Source organism: Spermophilus citellus, assembly GCF_964194105.1.
Source record: "Spermophilus citellus genome assembly, chromosome: 3".
NCBI lineage: Eukaryota > Metazoa > Chordata > Mammalia > Rodentia > Sciuridae > Spermophilus > Spermophilus citellus.
The window spans coordinates 90831740-90859611 of record NC_138184.1 but is presented as its reverse complement, the minus strand read 5'-3'; the positions used below and the strand labels follow the sequence as shown (position 1 = coordinate 90859611).

The 27872-nt window shown below is 65.8% G+C and overlaps 1 protein-coding gene across 15 annotated transcripts in view; it reads left to right on the top strand.

Annotated features, from left to right (window-relative positions):
- The window catches only part of NCOR2 (nuclear receptor corepressor 2), a 137683-nt gene that overhangs the window by 103125 nt on the left and 6686 nt on the right, over positions 1 to 27872 (top strand). For 4 of the 15 annotated variants that reach the window (XM_081285500.1, XM_081285494.1, XM_081285504.1 and 1 more), the window contains exons 20-43: positions 1420 to 1567; positions 3271 to 3321; positions 3954 to 4566; positions 10499 to 10619; positions 11369 to 11540; positions 14771 to 14932; positions 15129 to 15268; positions 15855 to 15957; positions 16165 to 16269; positions 16489 to 16592; positions 18961 to 19111; positions 19827 to 19967; positions 20289 to 20375; positions 20781 to 21079; positions 22035 to 22389; positions 22964 to 23185; positions 23623 to 23877; positions 24301 to 24450; positions 24531 to 24650; positions 24727 to 24946; positions 25539 to 26074; positions 27003 to 27149; positions 27243 to 27388; positions 27612 to 27805. In XM_081285500.1, the coding sequence (XP_081141626.1) occupies positions 1420 to 1567; positions 3271 to 3321; positions 3954 to 4566; positions 10499 to 10619; positions 11369 to 11540; positions 14771 to 14932; positions 15129 to 15268; positions 15855 to 15957; positions 16165 to 16269; positions 16489 to 16592; positions 18961 to 19111; positions 19827 to 19967; positions 20289 to 20375; positions 20781 to 21079; positions 22035 to 22389; positions 22964 to 23185; positions 23623 to 23877; positions 24301 to 24450; positions 24531 to 24650; positions 24727 to 24946; positions 25539 to 26074; positions 27003 to 27149; positions 27243 to 27388; positions 27612 to 27805 (4742 nt within the window). The remainder of the gene's footprint in view (positions 1 to 1419; positions 1568 to 3270; positions 3322 to 3953; positions 4567 to 10498; positions 10620 to 11368; positions 11541 to 14770; positions 14933 to 15128; positions 15269 to 15854; positions 15958 to 16164; positions 16270 to 16488; positions 16593 to 18960; positions 19112 to 19826; positions 19968 to 20288; positions 20376 to 20780; positions 21080 to 22034; positions 22390 to 22963; positions 23186 to 23622; positions 23878 to 24300; positions 24451 to 24530; positions 24651 to 24726; positions 24947 to 25538; positions 26075 to 27002; positions 27150 to 27242; positions 27389 to 27611; positions 27806 to 27872) is intronic. The other 11 variants (XM_081285503.1, XM_081285507.1, XM_081285496.1 and 8 more) reach the window with 8 other exon arrangements.

The window sequence follows — 27872 nt, the reverse complement described above, 5'->3', positions numbered from 1 at the left end:
GGCCTGCGTGGGCAGCAGAGCTGGGCATCCCCGTAATGGGGCTGTGGACGTTGGGCAGGGTGGGGCTGTGGCCCTCTGGCCAAGCGTTGGTGATGGAAACTCTGACTAACCAGCAGGCAAACGCTTCCCCTTCCCTCTGGCCCTCCCAGTGGCCACACTGGGACCTTGTCCACTCAGGAAGGGGACAAGACAGGAAGGGGTCCCACCCCGGCTGCAGCTGCCCCCGGGGACATCTGGAGCGTGACCCCTGCTCCCCTGAGTTCTGCCTCCAGCCTGGCCGGGCATCTGCTCCGGGGGCAGGTGCTGCCTTTCTGTGTAGGGTGGTCTTAGGCATCTCGTAGCTTCTGTCCTCTTTCCCGGAGACCCCGGAGCGCTCAGGCTGTGTCCCTTCTGTCACTGCAGGCTGGGGACACAGGCCACTCCCTGCAGTCCCTGGCCCCTGGCCCCTGGCCCCCAGACCCTCTCCACACACGCCCTGAGCTGATGGCTGTCTGGAAGCCAGTGAGTCACAGGGCAGGTGCCTCCTGGGCTCGGCCTGGCTTGGTGAGGGGAGATGTCCCTCTGGGAGAGGAACAAGGACAGGAGCTGTTTCCAAGCATGCCAGGAGGGTGAGGGCTTGGCTCCGTGTGAGGGAGGAGGCAGGGAGGGGGCATGGAGCGTGGTGCGGCCAGCGGGAGGCTTTGCCACATGTGCTTCTTTCTGTTCCTCGAATGCGCCCATCTGTGGCACCGCAGGGCCTTTGCATGTGCAGTGCCCTCCCCGGGCGGCACTCTCAGAACTGTGCCCGGCCAGTTCTCCACTCAGGTCTTGATTCTGGTGCCAGCTCCCTACAGTTTCCCTCCCTGGCCGTCCTCTCCCAAGCAGCCCTCGGGCCCACACCCTGTGCCCCATTCCTGAGTGGGTGAGGACCTAGAGGACACAGCCCTGACCCTCCCAGGGCCCTGCCGGCACCTGCGTCTTCCCGGGGTTTTGTGGCTCTTCCCGACCAGCCTGGGGGCGGCGGCCTTGCCTGCCTCATGCCCTGTGTCCCGTGGCCCCTCTGCAGGCCTGTAGGCCACAGGGGCTGAGACCAGGCCCTCCCGTGCTGGCCTGGCCTGGGCCAGCTGCCCACCGACCAGCGGGGGCCACAGGGAGCCCGGGGGTGTGGTCTCTGCGCTGCGGGTCCTCCAGGTCCTCACCCACTCGGGAAGGGCAGTGTGGCTGGGGCCGTGCCGGGGTGTGCCCAGGACGTGGTGGACGAAGGAAGCCCTGGTAGAAATAGCCCCTGGCATGTGGCCCTGAGTGGAAGGTGGGGGAGGTGGCCCAGGGCCAGGTGGCCCTGCTCCTGTCCCTTGCAGCTGCAGCCAGGTCCTAGGCCTGGGGAGGCCCCGGGCAGCCAGCCCTGGCGGCGGCCCTGAGCCCTGCTGTCCGGTGCCCCAGGAGAAGGAGAGGAATGCCCGGAGGAAGAAGAAGAAAGCCCCGGCCGCGGCCAGCGAGGAGGCGGCCTTCCCGCCCGTGGTGGAGGACGAGGAGATGGAGGCCTCGGGCGTCAGCGGGAACGAGGAGGAGATGGCTGAGGAGGCTGAAGGTGAGCTGGCGCGGCAGCCCGGGGCAGTGGCTGTGAGTGGCCATGACAGCTCCTCCGTGCCTGTACCTGGTGACGTCCCCCTGGGCCAGCAGAGGACACCCCGCACTCGGGACCGTGCTACCTGCCACCTGTCCCGTGCCACCTCTTGGCAGTGGATTTACTTTCTGAGGTGGTTTCTGGGGGGAGCTGGGTCTAGTCAGCGGCTTTAGTGGACGCGGACCCCGGAGCTGCGCCGCCCGCGCCTCTGTCTATTCCCGCGTCCAGGCTCGGGTGGGCATTCCGGGTGGAACAGGGTCATCAGGTCCTCCGGCTGCTTGGGTCCAAGTCTGGGGCGGGGCGGGGACAGGTCTGGCTGCCTCCCTGCTGTGGGTCGCTCCCCAGGGCAGCCAGGAGCGCTAGGCCCTCGGGCATCCTCCTCCTCTGTCCCCTCCTGCTATCCCTGTGGGCACGCCCAGGCTGGTGGAGGGGAGCCAGGCCCCGCCATGTCGGCCAGGAGCCAGGGTGGCAGGTCTCCAGCTGCAGAGCTCACATGGGGTGGGGGCAGGATCCGTCTGCCAGGGTTGAGGCTCCGATGTCACCTTGGAGCCCCCACAGCTGCAGCCTGGCACCCAGCTGGTCAGGGCTGAGGAGCGCCGGGTGGGGGCCGGGCTGCCCCGCAGAGTCTCCCAGAAGACCCGGCCAGCACCAGCAGCGCTTTGCAGCCCTGGTGGGGTGGGGGCACGTGTGGCCCAGGCCCGCTCCCCCAGGACCTGTGCTGTGCTCCCTGCCAGGCAGTCTTGAGCTGGTCCCCCGTTGTCACACAGCCTGGAGGAGGAGGTGGCTCATCCCGGGTATGGATGAGGAGGCCGAGGCTCTCCCCAGGCAGCAGTGCCCCTGGACGCTTGCTAGAGGTGCTGGTTCTCAGCCCCTCGCTGCACCTGCTGGATCCTCGCTGTGCTGTCCCCTGAGGGCCTCTGGTGAAGGCCTCTTCAGAGCAAACGGGAACAAACTGCGATTCAGAGGGTTAGACACTCGTCTATGGGGCATGGTCAGCTCCTGTGCTCTGTTGTCCCACCGTGAAGGGGAGTCACCACACAGGGAAGGAAGTCCAGTGGTTATGGACACTGGCCGCCAGGTTCAACACCCTGTGTCCTTGCTTTGTGGCCTTGAGCAACTGGCTCAGCCTCTCTGTGCCCCAGTCTCCTCATCTTGATGGAGGGCTCGCTGTCCTTCCTGGCGGCTGTCGAGCTCAGTTGTCACGTGTGACAGGCTTTGCGTGCAGCTTAGTGTGGTCGCGCGTCTGTATCAACTGGTGTCATTTCTGGAAGGGGAGGTGGCCCTTCTCCAGACCCTGGAGGGAGGAGAGAAGCAGGAAGTGCCCAGGGACAGTGGGGGACAGAGGAGGCTGGAGGGAGATTGCTTGTGGGCCGTAGCAGTCCCTGCTGGCCTGTCCCTCCAAACCCCACCCTGGGGTCCTGGGAACCTGGACCCATGGAAGGCCTCTCAGAGGGGCCAGACCTTGCTGCCCATCCTGTGTGGCCCTGTTACTGCCCGGCCATGGACAGGCTTGAACCTGCCTGCCTGGGGTTGCTGCAGGTCCTGTAGCTACTGGTGACTAGCACCGCGGGGGGCATGTTGGTCATGGGTCAGGGCTGTGGGGGACGGTGGGGCGCCATGGGGGCGCGGTGGGCACCTGGCTTCTGACCGTCTTGACTTCCTTCCAGCTGTCCACGCCTCTGGGAACGAGGTGCCCAGAGGGGAAAGCAGTGGCCCAGGTAGGAATGTGGCGGGCTGGCCCCACGGGCAGGGCTCAGGTGGGAGGGAGCCCCGTAATCACCTGTCCTCTGCAGGAGGCCCCCTGGGACCCCACTGTGCCTGGGAGCGCTGCTGTTGTGGGCCGCCACCCCGAGCCCCTGCCTGCCCCTGTTCCCTGCTGTCCCCGGCCTGCTCCTGCGCATCCTGCCTGGGGGGGAAACTTCCCACCTTTCCTGGATTGGCCCTGGGGACCCTCCTGGCCTGCTCCCCTGACCTGCTTGACTACAGAAAATGGGGGATGTTGAGACCCAAAGATGGGGCGGTGGTGTCCAGTCCCCAGCCAGGCCCTCCTCTGCCCTTGTGGTGTCCCCACCACCTCCTCATGCACCTGACCCCTGCACGTTGCCAGGTGTTGGTGGGTGCCTGATGGCTGTGGTTCTCCGCAGGCCGTCCCCTGCACTGCCCCTTGCTGGCTTGTCCACCTGTGGGCCAGGCGCTATTCTCGAGAGGTGCCCCTACCCCTCCCAGGGTGCCAGCCAATGGGAGCAGAGCCGCACTGGGGCTCGGGTGGGGCCTGGAGGCCTTTCAGAACCGGGCCTGACTCCTGGCCCCAGGCCCGGTCCCCCTGCTCATCCCTCTCTATTCCGTGTAGCTGCCGTCAACAACAGCTCCGACACGGAGAGCATCCCCTCCCCCCGCACCGAGGCCACCAAGGATGCGGGGCAGAGTGGGCCCCAGCCCCCGCCGGCCCTGGGTGCTGCTGGGACCCCCGCTGAGCTGCCCACTCCTCCGCCTGAAGACGTCCCGGCCCCTGCCCAGCCCACCCCAGCTGCAGACGCCAGTGGCCCCCCCACGCCCCCACCTGCACCCTCGTCACCCGCGGTGCCCCCTCCTGCGGCCCCCAAGGAGGAGAAAGAGGAGGAGGCCACCGTTTCACCCCCAGCAGAAGAGGGGGAGGAACAGAAGCCCTCTGTGGCCGAGGAGCCTGAGGGGGACGTGGGGAAGATGGAAGAGTCTGGCTCAGTCCCCGAGGAGCCCGAGCAGGGTGACTGCAAGGAGGAGGCCGAGGAGGAAGGCCCGGACAAGGCCAGGGCTGGGGAGGCCAGCACGGAGGCTGCACCCGAGGGGCCGCTCAAGGTGGAGAAGAAGGAGGGCGGGAGCCGCAGAGCCCCTGCCAAGGCCTCGGGCGCCCCCCAGGACAGCGACTCCAGTGCCACCTGCAGTGCCGACGAGGTGGACGAGCCCGAGGGAGGGGACAAGAGCCGGTGAGTAGCCCGGGCGGCCCCCTCAAGGGCCTCCAAGCTCCGTGGGTTCAGGCCAGCCCTGCCTGTCCCCAGCGCCTGTGGCCATGGAGGGAGGGGTGTGGGCTCGAGTGGGACCTGGAAAGCAAGAGCCCTGGGGGCTGCGGGGAGCGCTGGCCCCACACGGCCTCTCAGCTCTGAGGAGCAGGTGGGAGGGAGCCCTGCGGTCACCTGTCTTCTGCAGGAGGTCCCCTGGGACCCTCCTGTGCCTAGGGAGCACTGCTGTGCCCAGGTGTGCACAGGACCTGCTCCTCTGACAGCCCTGCAAGAGGGTCCCCCTGCCCCACCCGCCTTGGTGGCCACCCACAGCCCTCAGCTGGGCAGTAGCTCACAAGGTCACTGGCGCAGGTACCAGGGTGATCACCTGAGCATCTGGGGACCCCCTCCTGTCCTGCTCTTGGTGGCAATGGCAGGTACAGAGGCCCGAAAGCTGCCCGACTCATTTAGGGCAGTGGGAGGACTCCAGGTGCCCGAGAGCCTGGGCCATGGTCTGCCCTCTGCAGCCGGCCAGCTGCCGTGTGTGGAGCTGAGTGGGTCAGGCAGGATGGTCGGGATCTGGTGTCCTGGGGTGTGACGGACCACCACAGTTGGTAGCCACCAGGGTTCAGGAGAGTGGGGCCACTCAGCTCCCCAGCCTGGGCTCTGGGTGCAGCAGGTGGGGGTGTCCCCAAGGGGTGCCCTGCGACTGGGCAACTGGAGGGACCCACGCTGGCCAGGGACGCGCCTTGGCAGTGGGTCTTCCTGTCATGGCGCACTTGCTCCGAGGGCCCCTGCCCTGGCCGACACGGAGGACCTAGCCCTCCAGTACAGGTGCTGACACCGGAGGCCGTCCACCCGCTCAGGGCCATGGGGCACTGGAGGGAGAGCTGGGAGGCCGCGGTGTCTGGATGGCCGGGAGCAGTGTCCAGTGAGGTAGGCGGGTCATTGTGTTTTGACTAAAAACAGTGCGGACTGTTTTCTCTTCTGGAGTCTCGGAAAAGTTCCGGGCAGCGCAAGGGAGGAAACGCTGACCTCAAGGTCCACGCAGGGCCTTTGCACCGCGTGATTCACCCTGGGCGTGGTGGAGGGGCGGGCCCATTGGTACAGAGATCCTTGCAGCGCCTAGGGCCCCTGCGTTCCTCAAAAGGAGGTGTCTCTGTTGTCCCTTTCTCCTGCGCCTAGTCCCTGGGGCCCCGACAGATGGGAACCTCACCGCACACGTGCGCCCATGGCCTGACCGTAGCCCTTGGCTGGGCCAAGACCTGGCTGGCAGGTTTCTGAAGGCACCGAGTTCTTGAGCCTCTCGCCCGACGGGCGTGGCTTGGAAAACAGTGCTCAGGGCAGGGCGGGTCCCCCGGAGGGCGGGTCCCCCGGAGGGCGGAGGCCAGGGCCTGAGCTGGGGAGCAGGCAGGGGGACTGCTGTGCGCCCAGCTCCGCTGGCTGTGAGTTCAGAGCCTTGGAAACGCGTCCTGCTCTCAGGAAGAGCGCTGAGCTGTGGGCAGTCTGCTGATAAGTGGCCTCCTAGAGGCTGTGTTTAGAGTCCACGTGGCCTTCCCAGGCTGGACAGCTGGAGGTTACATCCCAGCAGCCCTTGGGCCTGGTGCCCCTTGGGGTGCTCTCCCACCCCATCCTCGGACAGGCCTGCCAGGGACGTGCCCTTCCCTCCTGTAGTGGGATCTGGAAGCCATCCCCCTTCCTGCCTCATGGCCAGCATTCAGCCCCCAGGGAACAGGAGCCCTGGGCTGAGAGTCAGGACACCTGGCTTGTCACACCCTGTGTGACCGGACTAGTCCCCGCCCTGGGGCCTGTCTTGTCCTCTTGGCGGATGGCTCTGGACTTGGGCCAGCCTGCGGCCTCTTCCTGGCTGGCAGCCCGCCATCCCTTCTCCGCCAGCTGTGACCACGCAGGGCCAGGCGGGCGCCGGAGGACGCAGGCAAGATGCGTCAGAGCAGGCCCTGCAGCCAGGGCCTCCCGGGGAGAGCCCAGGCTGGTGGGCCCCGGGCAAGCCCAGGCCCTGGCCGCCCGCCCGCGGCTGCCCTCATTCCCACCAGCAGGCCCAGCCCAGCGAGCTTTGCGTCCTGGATGGACGCAGTATGCGTCTCGCATGGCCCCAGACCCTGTCTGGTGACTGAGGGAAACCATCCACCTCCCTCCGCGTTCCTGCAGGGTGACCCTGCCTGGGAGTCTCTTAGTGGACACCAGAGGTGGTGGCTTTGCTTGCGGAGCCCAAAGTTGCCTGCCTTGCTGGTCATCTCCCCAGAGAAGGGGCCTGAACAGCTTTGTGGAGAGCTTGGCAAGGTCCCTTTCTTTGGTTTGGCCATCTGTACAGTGGGCAAGGCTGTCCCCGTGTGTTGCCTCGCCGTCAGCCTGAGTTACTGACCAGCAGGGCAGCACAAGAGCACCCTGCAGAGACCGGCCCCGGGACCCCAGAGGGTGCCCCAAGAGGGGGATGCTCGCGGCCACTCCAGCAGGCCCCTGGGGTGAGGATGGGTTGTGGCAGCAGTTCTTCAGGCAGGGACTGGACACCAGCGCGTGCCAGGCACAGCCGTGTGCCCCAGGGTTGCTGGGAAAGGGCCGGGGACTCCCTGACTCCACAGCAGCCACACAAGCAGGAGTGCAAGGAGACGGGGTTGCTATGGGGGACACAGGTGGGGAGAGGAGGGGCCGTTGGAAGGCCTCTCCTAGGAGGGGACCTTCGCAGACAGTCAGAGCCTTAGTGTGGGGAGAGCCAGCCGGACAGGAGGGACAGCCCTGCAAAGGCCCTGTGGCTTCATGAGCTCATGTTCAGTAGGTGGGGAGGAGGAGAGGCCAGTGCAGGGAGGACCCAGGGTAGAGTGGGGAGGAAAGCCAGGGATCCTCCTCAGGGCCCAGAAAGCGGGCAGTTGCAAGAGCTGCCACTGCAGATGCCACTCACAGGCCAGCTGTAGTGCCCTCTCAGTCCCAGGATGACTGGTGGCAAAGGCCATCCAGCCCAGTGATGATGGGATCTGAGCCAGCCCCAGGAGGATAGGGATGCACAGGCCCTATCCAGTGCTCCTCGCCCATGAGCCCTGACCCCTGTTGCCCTGGCCTTCCACAGTGGTCCCCAGCCCTCCTCAGCATCTGGCCTCCCTCCTGCAGGGTGGCCCTGCCACCCCTCCTCTCCTGTGGGCACCCCAAGATGCTGAGGTGTGCTTGGCTCGGAGGAATTTGCAGGGGGAGCCTCCACTGCAGTGGAGGGCTGATGGGCAGCACCCATTGGTCACATGCTCCAAGTCAGCCCCCAGGGAGGAGACTAAAAGCACCATCTTCCAAGAGGAAAAAGAGGAGAGTGGAAGGACCTGGGCCCGAGCGCCAGGAGGGCTGTAAGCCCTGGCCTCTGCCTCCTCCCCTCCTCCCCTGCTCCCCCCTCCCTTCCTCCCCTGCTCCCCCTCCCTTCCTTCCCCCTCCCTTCCTCCCCCTCCTCCCCTCCCCTCCCCCCCCCTTCCTCCCTCCTCCCTCTCCCACCCCCCAGGGGCCTTGTCCCCAGACTCCCCACAGCTTTGAACCCAGACTCTGGGTTGGATTCTGCCCTCTCTGCCCCTGAGAGGTCTGGCTGGGGTCAGGAGGCCTCTGGGAGTCTGTAGTGCTGTCCCCTGAGCCCAGTTCCTTCCAGTCCCCACCTCACTGTGGGGGGGGGGGGCGCTCAGAAAGCGGGCTCTGGGTCTCCCAGTGTCCCTAGGAGGGCCTGCTGACAGGTTAGAGAGGCAGCCCCTCCCGCCCCCGGGAAGCAGAGGCCCTTGGAGGAGACCTGTCTCCCTGCCTGGGGACCGAGAGAGACGGGGTGCGGGGAGTCAGAGTTCCAGCTCTGAGGTTCTCACTGTGGGTTTCCTGCTGTGAGCCACTTTCCCATCTGCAGAGGAAAGAAGCTGCTCCGTGGGGCCCTTGGCTCCTCGTGTGACAGCCTCGCAGAGACGGGCCACAGACTCCGTCCAGTGGTCTCTAGCGCAGCCGCCACCACTGAATGGCGTCATCACCACCCAGTGTTCTCCCAGCCCTGAGCAGCCCCTGGCTGCTCCCTGTGCCAGGGTCGGCCTGCCGGGCACATGGGTGCGCAGTCCCAGCCTGGGGCTCTGCCATCCGGGAGGCTCGCCCACACTGTGGCAGGCACCACCTCCTGGTCCTTCCTAGGCCCCGTAGTGCTCTACATGGCCTGTCTTGTCCTTGTGCTCAGTCTGAGTGGACATTCGGGCTGTCCGGCATTTTGTTCTCTGCTGTTCTTCGTGAGGCTGGTGGGGCTGCGGGGGTGCTGGCGAGGCCCCTGCTGCTGGGCACCCACTGCCTCTGTTCTCTGGCTACCCTGTTGGGAGGGGCAGCTGCGCGGCGGTGGGTGCCTTTGTGTGGACACTGTGCGCATGCCCGGAGCGCACACCTGGAGATGGCATTGCTGGGTCATAGGACACCTAGGGTTAGGCCTTCGAGGAGCCGCCAGACTGCCTTCTGAGCAGCTAGGGAGTTGAGGTGACCAGTGCCAGCCAGTTCCAAGGCAGGATGGTAAATGAGCCACCCGGGAGTGTGGACATTTGGGGGGCGGGGAGTGCACGGCTGGGGGTAGCATCCTGTGTGGACCCAGGGCAGGGCTCACCTCGGGCCCGGGCCGTAGAGCCAGGAAGGGCAGCAACAAGGTTCGGGGATCTGGACAGAGGGGGGGCGGGCGGGCTGCCTGCCGCAGGAGTCAGGGTGACCTTCCTCGGCTGGCCCCACCTGCATGCTGCAGGCAGCTTCAGCAGGCGTCACCCGGTCTGTCTGCTTTCCCTGCTCAGCCAGGCATGTGGCAGATGCGGGCAGGAGGCTAGTATCCACAGGGCCGGCTGGTCACATGCCCATGGTCCTGCCGCAGCGGGGTGGAGAGGGGCCTTCCCCAGACGGGCATCTGCCCACCCCATCTGCTGAAAGGTGGCATTTCTCCTCACTGGGGCAGGATGGGTGGCACGAGCCGTGTCCTGGTCATCACGGTCTCTCCTGGGAGGCAGTGGCTGTGGCTTTCCACCTGTGTGTGGCATCACCAGCACAGCCACAGTGCATGGCTGTCTGCCCACGGGCGGATTCTGGGGACCCCCACCTTGGCTTGGCGTTGCATCCCATGTGTCATCAAACCCTGCAATTCTGAAGTCCTGGGGTGGGGACGAGTCTGCCTGCCCCTGTGCCCAGGCCAGGGCGGGGCTTGCTAGATGCCCGGCCGATGCCCCCTGCTAGAGGAGGCCACTCTGCCTCAGATGTCCCTTGCCAAGGAGGAGCCACACAGCAGTTATGTGCTGGGGCCTCATAGAGCTGAACGAGGTGACAGTCCTGAGCCCCTCGGGATGGCCGCTGTGGCCGCTGGCTGGACGCACTGCCCGCTCCTAAGCAGGAAGCCGGGGCTCATCTGTTTGCTCGTGGGGTGGTGTGCAGGGGTCCAGCCCCCCGCCACCTGTTGACTGGGCTCCGTGCCCAGGGCCCTGACCCGGCACCACATCACTCAGGCTTGGGTGGGTAGTGACCTCCATAAGTCACCATCGCCCTCTGCCTTGGTCTGCCTGGGCCTTTGGCTTCCTGGCGGCTCTGCCCGGTATAGCGGCTCGTCTGGTCCCCTGGCGTGTCCCGGCCTGGGGCTCTCCTGGGGGCCATGTGGTCCTGGCCTGGGCCTCGGTCCATGCCTTGCCTCCTGGCCTCTGGGCTGAGTCAAAGGCAGTCTTGGCCACAGTGAGGGCTGCATGGAGCAGAGAAGTGTTCCCCTCTGTGCGGCCAGATTCCTCAGGAGAAACAGTTGGCCTTGGCTGGGTGATGCTGGTCATTGGTCCCTCTCAGGGCTTCTCTGGCAGGTCCCTCCCTGCCCCAGCACCCAGGGCTGAGACCATGGGATCAGAAGAGCCAGCCCAGAGCGAGAGCCCCAAGTGGCCTGATGCCTGTCTCCCCACAGGCTATTGTCCCCGAGGCCCAGCCTCCTGACCCCAACCAGTGATCCCAGGGCCAACACGTCGCCTCAGAAGCCACTGGACTTGAAGCAGCTGAAGCAGCGGGCGGCTGCCATCCCCCCCATTGTGAGTGGGAGCCCCCCCCCTTGACTTCCTGTTCCCAGCAGCGGGTGGGCTGGAGTCTGCACCTGCGGCCGCTCCTCCTGCCTCCCGTTTCCTGAGGAGGTCCCCGGGGAGGGGCTGTGGACCGGTGGGGGAGGCGGGAGCCTGCAGCCCGTGGGTCTTCCTAGACCCCCGCCCGGGAGCCAGCTGCGACCTACTCCTCCTTGCATGGGTCCCCTGAGGCCCCAGACTAGTCCATGGGAGCAGGGAGCTGCCCCAGTTCACTGAGGGCCCTTGAGGAGCCTCCAGCCCTGGACGGTCTCCTAGCAGGCCAGGCCTGTGGGCCTCAGAGGTGCTCCTTCCAAGAGATGGGCACTGGGGGGCTCCAAGCCCACAGGTGGGGCTATTGGTCAGGCTTCATGAGTGTTGGGCACTGGGCATGCCAGGCCACACTGCCACACCCCAGGGTCAGCACTGCCCTTTTCCCATCCCTGATCTCTGTGGAATTTGGGTTCTAGGGATGGAGGTGGGCGGGGAGTGGAGCTGGGCCCTAGCTGCCCACCCCACCCGGCAGCTGGGACGGGCCCTTCTTCTGAAGCTGGGTGGTGACCCTGTATGCTTTGTGCTAGAGCTCTCCTCTGACCCTGCATATGACCTTGAGTATGTCACTGCCCCTTCTGGGCTCTGACTTCCAGACTGGCCCATGCAGGACACTCACTGATCTGTCACCTCAGACCCTTTACAAGGACGCTCACTTTTCCCTCCCTCCCCAGCAGGTCACCAAGGTCCATGAGCCACCCCGGGAGGAGGCAGCGCCCCCTAAGCCAAGTCCCTCTGCCCCAGCGACCCAGCAGCACCTACAGCCGGAGGGTGGCCCTGCCCAGCCGCCCAGCACCAGTCCTCCAGTCAAAAGCAGGAGCCCCGCGCCTCCCGCCGAGAAGGAGGGTGAGTGTGCCCCCGAGGAGGGCCAGAGGGCATCTCCGGGGACAGTGGGAAAGTCCAGGCCTGCAGCTAGGGATGGTGGCCGCCTGGAGAGCTGGTGCTTGTCCGTGGTGGGCACACGTGGGCCCACCCACATTGCAGGGCAGGTCGGCCCTGGGTGGCCCTCAGGGCCGTCTTTTCATGCGACATCCTCACTCTCCACGGGCACTCCTCCATGTGTCCAGAGCATGGTCCCGTGCAGAACCGCATCCGTAGCCCCCGTTTGGGTGACTTGTCCAAGAACCCCAGGTGAGGCCAGGTCCCCAGCTGGCGGGGCGTGCTGCCCTCTACAGCTCTTGCCTGGACCTTGTTCTGGGGTGAGGTTGCCATGCCCACCAGGGAACCAGGGCAGACCCCTGGCTGCGCTGTCACCATAAGGCCTGGGTCGGCAGACTGAGGCCAGTTTTCCTGCCCTCTGCGTCTTGTTTCTGCCCGTTTCATCTGGACCGAGGACTCCCGAGTCTGTTCCCAAACCATCCCCCTTCCCAAGGCCTGACAGGCAGCAAGAACTAAGGCTCATGTGGGGATTGTCACATGACCGACCCCAGGTTGCACCTGCTGGACGCAGGGGTCCAAAGCAGCAGGCCCAGAGGCTGGTCTCCGTGACCAGCAAGGCTCAGCTGGGACCACTGCCCGCTGCCCCCTCCCCAGCCTCTGTCATAGCATCTCCTGAGGAAGCCCAGCTGGCCCTTGGCCATGGATGGCCTTGGAAGGTGGTAGTGATGGATGCCCACCCTATGCTCCCCGTGGCCATTTTCACGTGCTGTGGAGGCTTCTGGGGAGGGTGGACAAGCACCCCTAACAGCATGCAGGAGCCTCCTGACCCTCCTCCTGGGCAGGGCAGGTGGGATGCCTGTGGTTGTGTTTGGCAGTGGAGATCTGGTGGCCAGAGGCTGAATGTCCTGCTCTGGGAGCTGCTGAGGGGATCCTGAGCAGAACAGGACCGCAGGAGAGTGTTTAGCAGGAGGCGGGCCAGCAACCAGGGCAGGGAAGGCGTCTCTGGGGAGTGTGAGGGGCCAGCTACCAGGCCGTGGGCAGGGCTGTTCAGGCGGAGGCCCTGATGTGGGCCGTGGACGGGAGTTTTGTCTCGCAGCAGCAAAGCCTCCCGTGAGTGGGCGCTGGGGAGGGACGCACAGCTGGGCCCCTGTGTTGGAAACATCTCTCAGGTTGCTGGGGGGCAGGAAGGGCCACAGGGTCGGGCAGAGGCACAAGGCCACAGTGAGGTGACCTGGACTAGGTGTCGGCCTTGGACACAGGAGGAAGCACGGATCTGGAGCTGGTTTCAGAGACAGGCTGGGGACCTGGTGGCCGCCTGGTGTGGCCAAGCTGTCTCCCTGGGCTGGGGTGCCTGTCGGGAGGGGTGGCCGCATGGGACAGGTGAGGGGTGTGATGCGGGGTACTCTCTGGAAAGACATTCCAGGCTCAGGACAAGAGACTGGGGATAGCTGTGTATGTGTGTCAGGGACCTGGACAGCTCGGGCTGGTGTCAGCTGGAGTGGGGCAGGAACCACATGGGGCCAGCCAGAGCCAGCTGGGCTGGGTCACAAGCCCCCGGGGAAGAGCAGCCACCAGCCGTGGTCTCCATGAGCTCGGGCCTGGGCCGGCTCCTAGGCGCGGTTTTCCACGGATGTGGCGCACCTGGTGCAGGCTCTTGGCATCTTTGGTCTGGTCGGCAGCTTGGCTCCCCCAGGACCCTCTCATTTCTCAGGAAGCAGCCCCCCGCTCTGGCCCCGGCCCCTCTGCAAAGCAGCCCCCCCTGGGGCTCCCCTGGGCCCAGCTGGAGGAGCAGGTTGTCTCCCAGCCCTCGGCTGCCCGCCAGCCCGGCCGGGCCCCAAGTCCCTCCCAGACCCAGGCCTCCTCCCCCGCCCTCCAGAGTAGAGAGCAGCTGAGGAGGTGGGTGGGAGCTGGCCAGTGTGGCCAGCCAGGGTGTTCTCAGAGCTTCCTGGCCTGGGCTGGCCCAGCAGAGGCGCCTCCACCAGGGCTAGTGGAAAGTGGAGTCCCCAGCGAGGCCCTCTGTGCCCTTGCCCACGGCAGCTGCCCTCCAGCACACAGTGCAGGGAAGCGCCACGTCTCGTAGGAGGCAAGGTCCACTCTGCAGGCTGCCCTCCCAGGCCATGCCCACAGTGGGCATCACTGATCCATCCCGGCACTCCCCTGCCCTACCCCCGGGCCCCAGACCTCCCTCATTGCCTGCCACTTTGTGTCCCTCTCCACCTCTGAACTAGTTACCCCTGCCCCCTAGCATCTGTCTAGAGCTTAGCACCGACTCAGCAAAGGGCCAGAGGCCAGTGGGGGGACACTGTGAAGGCAGACCTGAGCCCAGGGCCCCTGGCTGTGTCAGTTGAGGGTCATGCATGGCTACTCTTCTGGTGGCCAGGAGGGGAAGAGCCAGGCCTGGTGCCGAGCCTCCTGCCTCGAAGCTCCCACCTGGTATCTAGGGCCTCAGTTTTCCTTTCTATGAAACAGGGACTGTACCCGTGGCCCTGGAGGGTGCTGTGGGGACAGCTGGGCTGACTTGCTCAGCGTCGGTCTAGAGGAGATCCTAGGAGGGCAGCAATTCCTGTCACCATTGACCGCCACACCGGTTCAAATCCTGACCTGGCCGCTTACCAGCTGTGACTGCTGCTGTGTCTGGGTGTCACCCTTGGGCACCTTCAGGGACCTCGAGAAGGCTGGAAGCTGGACCTCAGTGCCAGCTGCCCATCCAAGGGCTGCGGGCACAGAGGGCCTCGCTGGGGACCCCACTTTCCACTAGCCCTGATAGAGGTGCCTCTGCTGGACCAGGCTCAGCATGGTGCTGGCACTTTGCTCAGCAGATGGCTGTCCCTGTGATGACTGGCACCCCGGTCAGCGAGCCGCAGCCCCCTCTGTGGACACCTCGACCCAGCCTCTCAGTCTGTGGGAGATGAGTTCAGAGAGGGGCCCTGCCCTGGTGAGGGTGGCGCCCCAGGCCCTCTCGCTCCCTGGCATTGGTTCTATGCCCTCAGTGCCAACTGCCCATTCCTGTCCCCAGAGGTTCCTGTGGTCTCAAGGGTGGCCCCAACCCCGAGGCACCTCCTGTGCATCCATGCTGAGCAGGTCACAGGGGCACAGCACAGCCTCCAGGATGCAGGCCGGAGGGTGCCCAGGGCTGCAGGGGTCCCAGAGGCAGGCAGCTGGGCACCACCTGACTGCCCACCTCACGCCCTCCACAGAGAAGCCTGCGTTCTTCCCAGCCTTCGCAGCCGAGGGCCAGAAGCTGCCTGCAGAGCCCCCTTGCTGGACCTCGGGCCTGCCCTTCCCTGTGCCCCCTCGGGAGGTGATCAAGGCCTCCCCACATGCCCCGGACCCCTCAGCCTTTGCCTACGCACCACCTGGTGAGTGCTTGGTCCAGTCTTGGCTTCTTGGCTGACACACTTACTCAGCCCAGCCTCAGCCACTGGGCCCAGGCTGTTTGCCCTGGTCCAGAACCTGGAGAGGGTTTGGGGGCCAGCCAGGGATCTCCTGTTGGCACAAGGGAGGTGGAGGGTGTCCAGGGTTGTGGGGTCTTCACAGCAGACATGTGCCCTGCAGGTCACCCGCTGCCCCTGGGCCTCCACGACAGTGCCCGGCCTGTCCTGCCACGCCCACCCACCATCTCCAACCCACCTCCCCTCATCTCCTCCACCAAACACCCCGGCGTCCTCGAGAGGCACATGGGCGCCATCTCCCAGGTGAGGGGCATTGTGGAGCGGCTTTGTGGCCAGGTGCCCAGGCGTGGCCCCTCCCCCTAGGAGCTGGGTCTGCCCACCTATGGGGTGGGGCTCTGGAGCACTGGGTTCCTTAGGGTCCGGGTCCCTGCACTCAGTGCTGGGTCTGTGCCTGCCCTGGACACCTGGGTTCTGGTCCTTGGAGGTCGCTCATGGGGCAGCCAGCGCACCGTGGCCTCATGCGGGCAAGTCAGGGCTTCTGGCCTCAGCTTGCCGTCTGTTCAGTGGTGGATGGATTAATAGAAGTGAAGGGATTCCCAGGGTGAGCGCTTGGTGTGTGGCCAGCTGCCCAGCACCTCTTGGGCTATCCCCCCTGCCCCCAGTGTAGCCAGGTCAGGAATGTGGCGTCCATTCGGCCTGGGCTGCTTCTGCCTACCGTTTTCGTTGAACTGAACCAGGGAGGGGAGGGCTGGATGCTGCCTGAGTGCGGTCACACAGGTGCACAGCAGGGTGGACTGCAGCCCTCTCCAGCCTCAAGCCAGGGTCAACCCAGGGTCAGCTGGGCTACTCTGGCTGAGGGCCACTGTGACCCGACACTCTGGCCCTGCAGGGAATGTCGGTCCAGCTCCACGTCCCATACTCCGAGCACGCTAAGGCCCCCGTGGGCCCCATCAGCATGGGGCTGCCCCTCACCATGGACCCCAAGAAGCTTGGTGAGGACCTGGGCCTGCCCACCTGGTGGCCTTGCATTGGGCGTGAGGGTGGGAGTCTGGGCCTGTGGGACTCTAGGTAGCAGTGGGCAGCCCAGCAGTCCTGGCCGGATGCCTGTGGGGGGTCTCGCGCCCGCAGGCCCGGGCAGCAGCCCTGGGATGAGGGCTGGTGGGCTGCTCCTCACGGCCCACCCTCTCACTGGTCTGCAGCGCCCTTCAGTGGGGTGAAGCAAGAACAGCTGTCGCCACGGGGCCAGGCTGGCCCACCCGAGAGCCTGGGTGCACCCACGGCCCAGGAGATGTCTGTGCTGAGAGGTGAGGGCCATCGCCAGCAGCCCTGGCCCCCTCCCCAGGTCCCCAGCCTCTGCCCCATGTCACCCCCAGCATGGATCCCGACATCTGTCCCCGGACCACTTCCTTAGGTCCCCAGCCTCTGTCCCTGGGTCCCCAGCATCTGCCCCTGGGCCACCCCCCAACCTGGGCCCTGGGGGGCAGCTGCAGACACCCAAAGCGCCCGTGTTTCATGTCTTGCAGGGACATCTCTGGGCTCCGTTGCGGGCGGGAGCATCACCAGGGGCATACCCAGCACGCGGGGGCCCTCCGAGAGCCCCAGTGCCTACCGGGGCTCCATCACCCACGTAGGTGTCCTGGCAGGGTGGGGTGGGCCTCCTGGGGCATGGTCAGGCTGGGACGCCGGGCAGAGCTGCAGCCTTGCTGCCCTCCGAGCCCACGTGTAGCACAGGGAGTGGCTGTGGACAGGAGGCAGCCGGGCACGGTGGCTTCAGAGGATGGAGCACTTCAAAGCCAGTGAAGCCCGTGGCTGTCAGGCTTAGTCCCCAAAAAGTCATTTAGTGGGCAACCGGGGGGCTGTGAGCCAGAGTAGCCGGAATCCAGGGCAGGGGCCGCAGGCAGAGGGCTGAGGTGGTGGCTCGCCTGCTGGAGGAGGGGCCACGTGCTGCCAGCCTTGTGCCATGTGTGCACACTCAGTGGAGTTGTGGCCACCGCGGGGACACGGTGCCCTTCAGTGCTGTGCCTCTGGAAGGGAAGGTTTTGAAATCCCAGCAGCCTTGTGGGGTGTGAGAGCAAGGATTAGGGACAAAGGCCAGCCGAGGGCAGCTGGGTCCCAGCCCTGCCACACTCGGGCAGGGACACACCCTCCCGGAGAGCCAATTGCGAGGTCGTAGGGGTCCACGGGCAGTGTGGAAGCCCCTGACCTGCACCTGCTGTGGGTCCAGGCAGCCAGGACCAAGCTGTCTGGGCCACGCCCACTCCTTGGCTGATCCTGGCAGAGTGGCAGCTGCCAGAGAATCTGAGGCAGGTGAGGGTCACACTGCTCCCAGCCTTGCCGTGAGGGCAGGGTGGACTTGGCTCTTGCCCACCATACGCAGAAGCGTTGCTTGGCCATGGGACGTTGGCCGCTGAGACACCTTGCCCCACGATCAGCTTGGAAGCCCGAGGTCGTCCCCGTCCTGATTGGCACTCCTTTCCACCTGGGGCAAGCTCATGGGGCCGACATTGAGTGGCCACAGGCCTGGGAACAGGCATCTGTATTCCACGGACTTTGTCCAGCGAACCCTCCCAGACAGGGCCAGCAGCCTGGCTGTGTGTCCATCCTCCGCCCTGCCGTGGGGCGCACGTGAGGCCCCTGGGTCCCACCAGTGAACCTTGCTGTGGGGAAGCCCCTGAGCTCCCAGCAGACACTACTCCACCCCAACCACTAGGTGTCACCCAAGATACGGTGACAGGTGCACTAATGCCAGCAACCCCAACCCCGGTACGGCCTTTGCTGCAAGGATGTCGGATCCCCTGCTGAGGACTCTCCCAATGAGCTGAGCTGCCACCTGGTCTGACTGATGCCCGCCTGCGCCTCTACACCCATGTCACAGCAAGGGGTCCTGGCTCGCAGTCTCTGCCAGGCACTGTCCCCACCCCAGGGTGCACTCCTCAGCAGAGTCCCACAGGAGACTCAGTTCCCCAGGGCAGGGCCTGGAACACAGTAGGACTCCACATCACTGAGTCTGTTCCTGAGATCGCAGAAGGGAAGAGGGAGCTGCGGATCTGGGGACACCTTGTCTGTACCAGGTGCCTTTGAGAGTCTCAAACAGAGTCGAGGCTTCATTCTGTAGATGTGCAAACTGGGGTCCACACAGACAGGGACTTGGCAAAGGCCACACGACAGCTGGGTCAGCTTGCTGTTTGATTCCCCAAAGACCTGTCTCCAGAGTGGTGTCCTGACGTGTCCACTGTTCCTGGAAATCGCCCAGCAGGGCCTGCCCTCTGCGTGAGCACACCCCTCAGGGGCTTGCTGCTTCTAAAGGGTAGCTCTCCACTAGGGAACACTGGACAGCATCTGGGGATATTTTGGATCGTCACAGCTTGGGGAGAGGGGCTGGGGAGTGTGCGTGGTGTGTCCAGGCCAGGGTCACTGCCAGCCATTCGCCAGGGCCAGAGTCACCAGCCCCAGGTTGGGAGGCTCAGGAGCTAGTGTCTGACACCCAGCATTGAGCAGAGCCTTTGTCCTGGTTTCGGGAAGCCTGGGCAATGGCACTTGGTCGAGGACCCGAGGCAGGAGCTGAGTCTTGTGGCCAGCAGCTGCCCTGAGACATCTGACCCCTGGGCTCCCCGATGGTGGCGCCCCCACCTGGCACAGGGCGGGACCACTGCAGTCCAGGCCTCGGGTGGAGTCCAGCTCCTACCTCGCTGGCCAGGCAGCTCTGGGCGGAGCACCTCACCCGAGCCTCCACTTTGTCTGAGGCATCACATGGCCCTGTCCACCCTGGGTCAGTCCCAGGACTGAGAGATCAGGACGGTGTTGGCAGGCCATCGCTACGTGGCAGCCCTCTGTAAAGCAGGGCTCCTGGTCCTGGTGCGTCTCGCCTTATGCCCTGTGTCCCCATGGGCTCTGCCCCCATGGAGACGCCACACGTGTGTGCACACATGTGCTCGGGTGGGCCACGTGTGGATCAGGTCACCAAGGGTTCCGTGTTCAGCTCTCCGTCCCCACAGGGTACCCCAGCCGACGTCTTGTACAAGGGCACCATCACCAGGATCATCGGCGAGGACAGCCCCAGTCGTTTGGACCGGGCCCGGGAGGACAGCCTGCCCAAGGGCCACGTCATCTACGAGGGCAAGAAGGGCCATGTGCTGTCCTATGAGGGTGAGTGCAGGGTGGGCAGCCCCTGGCCTCCTCCCCCCATCACAGGGATCTCTGGTGCCCAGAGCACACTGCTGGGAGGAGAAGGGTGCTGGGGAGCTCGTCACTTGGTCACTTGCGTCTCCCTGTGAGTTTGTGCCAGGGCTGGGGACAGAGCAGGCATTGGACCAGGCCATGTCCCACCCTGTTAGCTCCTGCCTCTTCAGCCCCAGTGGAGTCCCCGGGGATGGTAGTCTGGGGGATGACTGGCTGGTGGTCAGGGTGACATCGGAGACACCCTGTAGCCTGGAGCTTGTCATCCTCACAGCAGCTAACAGGACAGCGCTGGGCAGGGGATGGCTACTGACCTCTGCCCCCTCTGCACAGATGCTGCCCTCTCTGGGGATGAGGAGTCACCTCTCCACAGGGACTCCTTCACCCCACGTGCGTTGACCCAGGGCACATGCACATCTGCGCGTGCGCCCACAGACAGGTTGTGTGGGTGTCCCTTGTCAACCCTCTGTTCACATGGCCACAGGCCTCTGCGGCAGGCTCATGACTGTTTGCACATGCATGCCCGTGTCCACGCCTCCTGAGGGCCTTGCGTGGGGCCAGACTCATGTCCACTCGCCAACAGGAGAGACTGGGCCGCGGCAGCAGGCAGCATCTCTGCCTCTCCATCCAGGAGCCCCACAGCGGGCAGAGGCCAGTTCCTCAGGTGCCTCCGTCTGCTCTCCAGGTGGCATGTCTGTGTCCCAGTGCTCCAAGGAGGACGGCAGGAGCAGCTCAGGGGCACCCCATGAGGCGACGGCCCCCAAGCGCACCTACGATGTGATGGAGGGCCGTGTGGGCAGGACCATCTCCTCAGCAGGCATTGAGGGTGGGTTCCACCCGCTGCCCACTGCCCACCCCAGGGACACAAGTGTGGGCCCTCGCTCCTGCCCTGGGCTTCCCAGCTAGTGGGGTGTCAAGGGACAGTGAGTGGTCTCTGGATGCCTTGCAGAGAGGCGGTGGGGTGGCCGGCCCTGATTCACAGACGGCTGAGGCTGGACTCCACCTGGAGGCAGCATGAGGCCCAGAGTACGGGGCACTTGCTGCTAGGTCCTGTGCCCCAGCCTGTGTCGTGGGTGTAGTGGTTAGCAGACCCTGCCCCTTGCCCACGGCCGGCTGGGGACGTGCCGTGACGCCCTGCCTTCCCCAGGTCTCATGGGACGCGCCATGCCCCCCGAGCGGCACAGCCCCCACCCCCTCAAGGAGCAGCACCACATCCGCGGCTCCATCACCCAAGGTGCGGCCCCTGCGCCGGTGGGGCTGGGGCCCAGCCCGGGGCGCAGAGCAGGGTGGGAGCTGGGGGGCAGATGCGCAGGCGCTTGCCCAGGGCGTGTGAGGGTGGACGGGCCTCCGGGGATCGCCTGGCGGGGGTGGCCCAGCAGGGCCTGCAGAGGGTGGTGTGCGCGGCCAGAGGTGCCAGCCTTGTGCCTGTTCCCAGGTCTGGGGTGGAGCCCAGGCTGGCCCAGGTGGGCAGTGCTGCACCCAGCCCTGCTCTGTGCTGTCCTTGGGATGTCACACACTGTCCATGTGTGTTAACGAGGTCACACCAGGAGGACTTGGGCTCCAGGCCTGGCTGGGGAGGACCCAGGGTAGCCCAGCAGGGTGTGCGACGTGTGCTGAGGGTGGTCCCTTCGCCCGGCAGGGATCCCGCGGTCCTACGTGGAGGCCCAGGAGGACTACCTGCGCAGGGAGGCCAAGCTGCTGAAGCGCGAGGGCACGCCACCCCCGCCACCACCGCCCCCGCGGGACCTGGCTGAGGCCTACAAGACCCGGCCCTTGGAGGCCCTGGGCCCCCTCAAGCTGAAGCCAGCCCACGAGGGCCTGGTGGCCACCGTGAAGGAAGCAGGCCGCTCTATCCACGAGATCCCCCGCGAGGAGCTCCGGCGCACCCCTGAGCTGCCCCTGGCCCCACGGCCACTCAAGGAGGGCTCCATCACCCAGGTACGGGCAGGGGGGTGGCCGGCCGTGGGGCATCACGGTGGTCCTCCTGGTTCTCGGTCCCCATTTGTTGGTGAGTCGCTGAGGTTCAGAGAAGTCAAGGACTCACCCAGGGCCCAGCAAACCCCAGCCTGTGTCCTGCAAGTGGCATCCCCTGCGGCCCGAGCCGGGCGGGGAGGACCTGCTGCCGTGGTGACAGTAGGAGTCTGTGGAGCCCCTGCAGGCCACTGTCCCCTCATGGTCGGAGGTGGCCGGGTGTACAGTTGTGAGGAGGGTCAGGAGGGCTCCCCGGGTGGTGAAGGGCACCCCCAGCCACCGTGTCTCTGGGTGAAGATGTCCACACCCCCCAGGGCACAGAGGCTGGGGAAGGATTGGCTCTCGGCTCTGGGCAGTGGTGGAGCCATTGGAAAGGACCCACCTTGTGTCCAAGATGGGGCAAGGCTGATTTTAGAATATCCTCCCAGAAGCTAGAACACTCCCCCTCCTCAGGAAACTGGTTAAACATGGCTGAATAAAGGGACCAGGCCTGGACCCCGTCTCCCCAGCCTGCTGGGACAGAGCAGGCTCTGCTCCTGGGAGACTTGGCTTCTTGTTCACTGTCGGCTCCACAGCTGCCCTTTTGGGCCAGAGAGCAAATGTGAACCTCATCCTCAAGCTCAGCACCCACGGCCTGGCTCAGGACGGTAGGGCGGGGTTCCCAGCCAGGTCTTGGGCGCACCGTGGAGGGTCTCTGCCGACCAGAGGAAGCTTGGCCCGTGTGGGCAGAGCTCCTTCCAGTACGCCCCAGGGCTAGTGGACAGTCCACCACTTGCCTGGGGAGGATTGACTGACAGCTGAGCCTTCTGCCCCTTCCTGCAGCTCCCAGGTAGCTCTGGCCAGGATGAGGCCAGGCCCAGGCAGGCAGGACGCCGACGTCTGGCCTGGGCTGGGCGTGAGAGTTGGCGCCCTCTGTCCCCAGGGCACCCCGCTCAAGTACGACACAGGCTCGTCCTCCACGGGCTCCAAGAAGCACGACGTGCGCTCCATCATTGGCAGCCCTGGCCGGACCTTCCCACCTGTGCACCCGCTTGACGTGATGGCGGACGCACGAGCTCTGGAGCGTGCCTGCTACGAGGAGAGCCTGAAGGGCCGGCCGGGCGCTGTGGGCAGCTCCGGGGGCTCCATCACCCGTGGGGCCCCGGTCATCGTGCCCGAGCTCGGCAAGCCACGGCAGAGTCCCCTGACTTACGAGGACCATGGGGCACCTTTCACCAGCCACCTGCCCCGTGGCTCACCCGTGACCACCCGGGAGCCCACGCCTCGCCTGCAGGAAGGTGAGAGAGGGTGGCGCGGTGGGCTCCTCCAAACCCCCACAGAGCGCGTCTCTGCCTGGTTCTCTCTCAGGGCCTTTGCACGTGCCAACCCCTCTGCCTTCCCCAGCAGCACCTCCCCTGCCCTGCTCAGTCCCCAGCCTCTGTTCAAAGGTCACATCCTGGGGACACTCTTACACCCCTCCTCTCAGTTCTGATCACGTCCTGTGACAGTTTCATTCTGAACGTTTATTGTCCTGGAGTCCTTGTCTGTTCCTGGTCTGTCTCTGTCTTCTGAGTCAAGCGTCAGCTCTGCAGGCCTGGGATATGGGTCTGGGGCCTCGTGCTCTGGGCAGCACTGGGTGCCAGGCGGAGGCCGCACAGATGTTTGGTAGATTGAATGAAGGAACCCGGAGGGAAAGAGTGGACGAGGGGTTTGGTTGAAGGAATTGCAGAGAGAATGAGGGGGGCGGGGAGCGGGCCGAGGCCCGGGGAAGAGCCTGTCCTGGGGGAGCCCCGTGACAGCTCCCCAGAAACCAGCCCCCGCCCTGCCCTGCAGGCAGCCTGTCCTCCAACAAGGCGTCCCCTGTCACTGCAGGCAGCCTGTCCTCCAGCAAGGCGTCCCAGGACCGGAAGCTGACCTCAACACCCCGTGAGATCGCCAAGTCCCCGCACAGCGCGGTGCCCGAGCACCACCCGCACCCCCTCTCCTCCTACGAGCACCTGCTGCGCGGCGTGAGTGGCGTGGACCTGTACCGGGGGCACATCCCGCTGGCCTTCGACCCCACTTCCATACCCCGCGGGATCCCTCTGGACGCAGGTGACTGCGGGTCTGGAACCCCCACCCTGGGAGGCGGGACACGGGTGGGGACCTCAGCAGCACCAGCACAGGAACCCTCAGGGATCAGCAGCCAGACTCCCTGGAGGGGTGCTGAGGCCTAGAGGAGCCAGCGCCGGGTGGGCGCGTTGGGCCTGGAGCGGACCCTGGGCTGGGGGCTGGCTCTGCCCTGGACCTGAGCTGGATTAGGCTGGGCGGGGGCTTCTGCCACATGGCCAGGTTGGGGCCTTTGTCCAAGGACAGACCTGTTGGGGGGTCAGAAGGCCCCTCCTGAGGCCTCCGTGTGGGCACCTCAGCTGAAATGCCACGTGGCCTGGTCGGGCATGTACTGCTCGTTCCTCGGGAGCCCATGTCACCTGGAAGGACGGTAGGGGTCTCCACGCCCTGTGGCCTGGCTGACCTCGGTCCCCTCCCCACAGCCACTGCCTATTACCTGCCGCGACACCTGGCGCCCAACCCCACGTACCCACACCTGTACCCGCCTTACCTCATCCGCGGCTACCCGGACACAGCGGCACTGGAGAACCGCCAGACCATCATCAACGACTACATCACCTCACAGCAGATGCACCACAACGCGGCGGCCAGCGCCATGGCCCAGCGCGCGGACATGCTGAGGGGCCTCTCACCCCGGGAGTCCTCCCTGGCGCTCAACTATGCCGCCGGCCCACGAGGTGGGCGGTGGGCTTCTCCCCGGCTCTGTGGGCTTGCTGGGATGCAGAAGCCACTGCACGCCCACTGGTTGGGGGGTTTGGGGTTATGGCACAGGCGTGTGCGCGTGCACGGTGCTCTCCTGGCACTCAGGCTTGTGGGGGCTGGGGGGGGCAGCCCTGGTGTCCTGGGAGCCGGGCAGCAGTGCTGCAGGCCAAGGCGAGAACCAGTCACGGGCGTTGTAGACAGTGAGGCTGGGTGAGGCTGGTGGTGAGGGGACAGCCGCAAGAACAGAGGCCACCCAGGCGGGGGGGGGGGCAGGGGCTGCCCATCCAACACTCTGGGAAAGAGTCGTGGAGGTTAGTCTGTCTTCCCTGGACGGTGCCGGGCTGCTGGCCGTCACCATACCCCTTTTTCTGTGCCTAAGCCCCGTGTCCCCACCCCAGGCATCATCGACCTGTCCCAAGTGCCACACCTGCCTGTGCTGGTGCCCCCGACGCCAGGCACCCCGGCTGCCGCCATGGACCGCCTGGCCTACCTGCCCACAGCGCCCCCGCCCTTCAGCAGCCGGCACAGCAGCTCCCCACTGTCCCCAGGTACCACGGGTCCCCGAGCACTGGGCGCGAGCAGGGAGAGCCCTCCCTGGATCAGGGCTGAGTCTGGCTTTGGTCCCCAGGAGGTGCCTTGACCAAGCCGACGGGCACAGCCTCGTCAGAGCGGGAGCGAGAGCGAGAGCGGGACAAGTCCATCCTCACGTCCACGGCGACCGTGGAGCACGCGCCCATCTGGAGACCCGGTAGGCGTGGGCTCCACCCCGGGCCCACGGGTCCTCGTGGGGCCTGGGCGGCTCCCTGATGATAGCCTGTGCCCAGGTACGGAGCAGAGCAGCAGCAGCAGCAGCAGCGGTGGCAGCGGGGGTGGGGCCAACAGCAGCCGCCCTGCCCCCCACCCTCATGGCCAGCAGCACTCGCCCATCTCCCCCCGGACCCAGGACGCCCTACAGCAGAGACCCAGCGTGCTGCACAACACGGGCATGAAGGGCACCGCCACCCCTGTGGAGCCTAGCACGCCCACGGTCCTGAGGTGGGCCAGGTTGGCACCAGGGCGGGCAGGGCAGGGTGGGCGAGGGCGGGTGGCAGGTATGCTGGACACTGTGGGTGGTGGCCGGGCCCCGTGGCAGGTGGGCAGGCAGACGGCTGGGTGAGCAGGGTCCTGGGCAGAGGTGATGAGCAGAGCAGTTGGGCGGGCAGCTGATGGGGTCAAGGGGCCGGGCGTGAGGGGAGGGTGGGGGTGGGGTGGTGACAACTGGACACCAAGGCCCCAGGTGTGAGTTGGTGAAGGACAGGGACGTGGGGCTGGTGCCGGACCCCGGAGACCCTCTGGGCTGCCCTGCCCTTCTGGGGAGGAGCAGTCCCTGCCCTCAGCCGCGGTCAGTTGGCCCTTTGCTGGTCTGTAGAAGGCCTCTCGGCAGGAGGCGCTAGCCATAGTGCCCTTGGCCATCTTGTTCCCTGCCCTTTCCAAGGGGCTGGTTCCTAGTAGGTGCTTAGTTAAAACAGCCAGCTCTGGGGCAGGTGGGCCGTGGGACTGGCCCTCCTGCAGGTCGGCCCAGGGCAGGGAGCTCACTTAGGGTGGGGTGAGGTGAGGCAGTGGCCCCAGCCACCTGACCCCCTTCTCTTTACCCCAGGTCCACCTCCACTTCCTCGCCTGTCCGCCCAGCTGCCACATTCCCGCCCGCCACCCACTGCCCGCTGGGAGGCACCCTCGAAGGGGTCTACCCCACCCTCATGGAACCTGTGTTGCTGCCCAAGGAGGCCTCCCGGGTGGCACGGCCCGAGCGGCCCCGTGCGGACACCGGCCATGCCTTCCTCCCCAAGTCCCTGGCCCGTGAGCCTGCCTCCTCCCCTGGCAAGACCTCCGAGCCCCGGCCCCTCGCGCCCCCCAGCTCCAGCCATGCGGCGGCCATCGCCCGCACCCCAGCCAAGAGCCTCGCAGCCCAGCACGCCAGCCCGGACCAGCCGGCGCCGTCCGCCTCGGCCTCGGACCTGCACCGGGAAAAGACTCAAAGTAAACCCTTTTCCATCCAGGAAATGGAGCTCCGCTCTCTGGGTAAGACCACCCTGACAGCGGCCACCTTCATAGACGCGATAATCATGCGTCAAATTGCTCACGATAAAGGGCCGCGAGAAGGAGGTTCGCTGGCCGCCGACTCCCCTCGCGATGGTAAGCTCCCGGCCCCGCCCCCGCCACCTCGGGGGCCCAGAGATGTTTCAGATCTTTGCTTTTTATTTTCCCCCATTATTTTTTTCTTTTTTTGTTGTTGTTGGTTTTGGCATTTTGTTTTTAAGCCCATTCTTGTGGATTTGCACGCTCTGACGATCCTCAAGCTGCTGCCTGTCCCTCTGACCTGGGGACACCTCACCATTCGCACATTGTTTTATCATGATTTTTTATTATTTTTATTTTTATTTGTTTATATATTTTTTTGGATTTTCGCTTTCCCTTTGGTGGATGGACCTGTGGTTTGCACTGGGGCCGTGCCTGCATCTCCCCGCTCACGCCCTCGTCTGGGGAGCAGGGGGGGAGGCCAGGGGCTTCGGCCTGGTGCCGTGGGCCCAGCTGGATTGGGAGGAAGCCCAGGAGGGAGATTCTGGGGAGGGGAGGGGGCCGCACTGTCCAGAAGGGCCAGGAACCGCAGCTCTGCGTCCTGCCGGGTCGTGAAGGGGCCCGGGAAAGCCCGTGCCCAGCCCCGAGTGCCCAGAGGATGGGGCGCCTCCGCAGGCAGCCTCTCTGCTGCCTCTGGGCGCAGGCAGGGTCCTGGGCCGGGCGTTGCTCCAACTGCCTGTTTGTCCCATGCTCTGCCCCTCGCTCCTGCCCCGTCCCCTCTGTCCTGCCCTGAGTCTGACCCTTCCTCTCCTGCCTCTCTGCATCTGCTGTCTGGCTCTTACTTTGGTCTGTCTGCGCGTCCACTGGTCCCTGTAGATCCCCCAAGTGGAGGGTTATCTCCCTCGACCCCAGGTCCCTGGCTCGGGCCTCCACCCTGCCCCACGCCCCCTCCCCTTGACCCCAGGGGCCCAGCCAGCCGGGGGTCAGCTTGTCCCCTTGGACCCCAGTCAGCAGCCTGCACCCTGAGTCCAGCTGCCTCCTGCAGGGTACCACGGTGGGTACAGCCCCGATGGGGTGGAGCCCGTCAGCCCAGTGAGTTCGCCCAGCCTGACCCATGACAAGGGGCTCCCCAAGCATCTGGAGGAGCTAGACAAGAGCCACCTGGAGGCTGAGCTACGGCACAAGCAGCCAGGTGGGTCCCACTCACAAGACAAGAACAGCCCTGGCCTGTCCCTTAGCTGGCCCCAGGTGCCCCCGCCCCTGGCTGACTGGACTCTGCCCACAGGCCCCACGAAGCTCGGCCCTGAGGCTACCCACCTCCCACACCTGCGGCCGCTGCCTGAAAGCCAGCCTGCATCTAGCCCGTTGCTCCAGACTGCCCCTGGGGTCAAAGGTCACCAGCGGGTGGTCACCTTGGCACAGCACATCAGTGTAACTACCTGTACTCTGCCCTCTGCACCTGGGGTGGGAGCCAGGCCCAGGGAGAGGGGAGGTCCCATGGCCCTTCAGTCCTGGTGGGGTGGCCTACGGGGTGAGATCCCAGAGGCAGTGGGGCAGGTCCAGAGCCCCAGGAAGCTGAGCACTGAGCACATCCAGCCCCTGGCACATCTGGAGGGGCTGGTAGAGGGCCTCCTAACCCCTGCCCCGCCTGCAGGAGGTGATCACGCAGGACTACACCAGGCACCACCCGCAGCAGCTCAGTGCACCCCTGCCCGCCCCCCTCTACTCCTTCCCCGGAGCCAGCTGCCCCGTCCTGGACCTGCGCCGCCCACCTAGTGATCTCTACCTCCCACCCCCGGACCACGGCGCCCCGGCCCGCGGCTCTCCCCACAGCGAAGGGGGCAAGAGGTGAGCACAGGGTGGGGGCTGTGGGCATCTGGCCAGTGGTCTACCGCGTGGGGGGACTGGGAGCCTC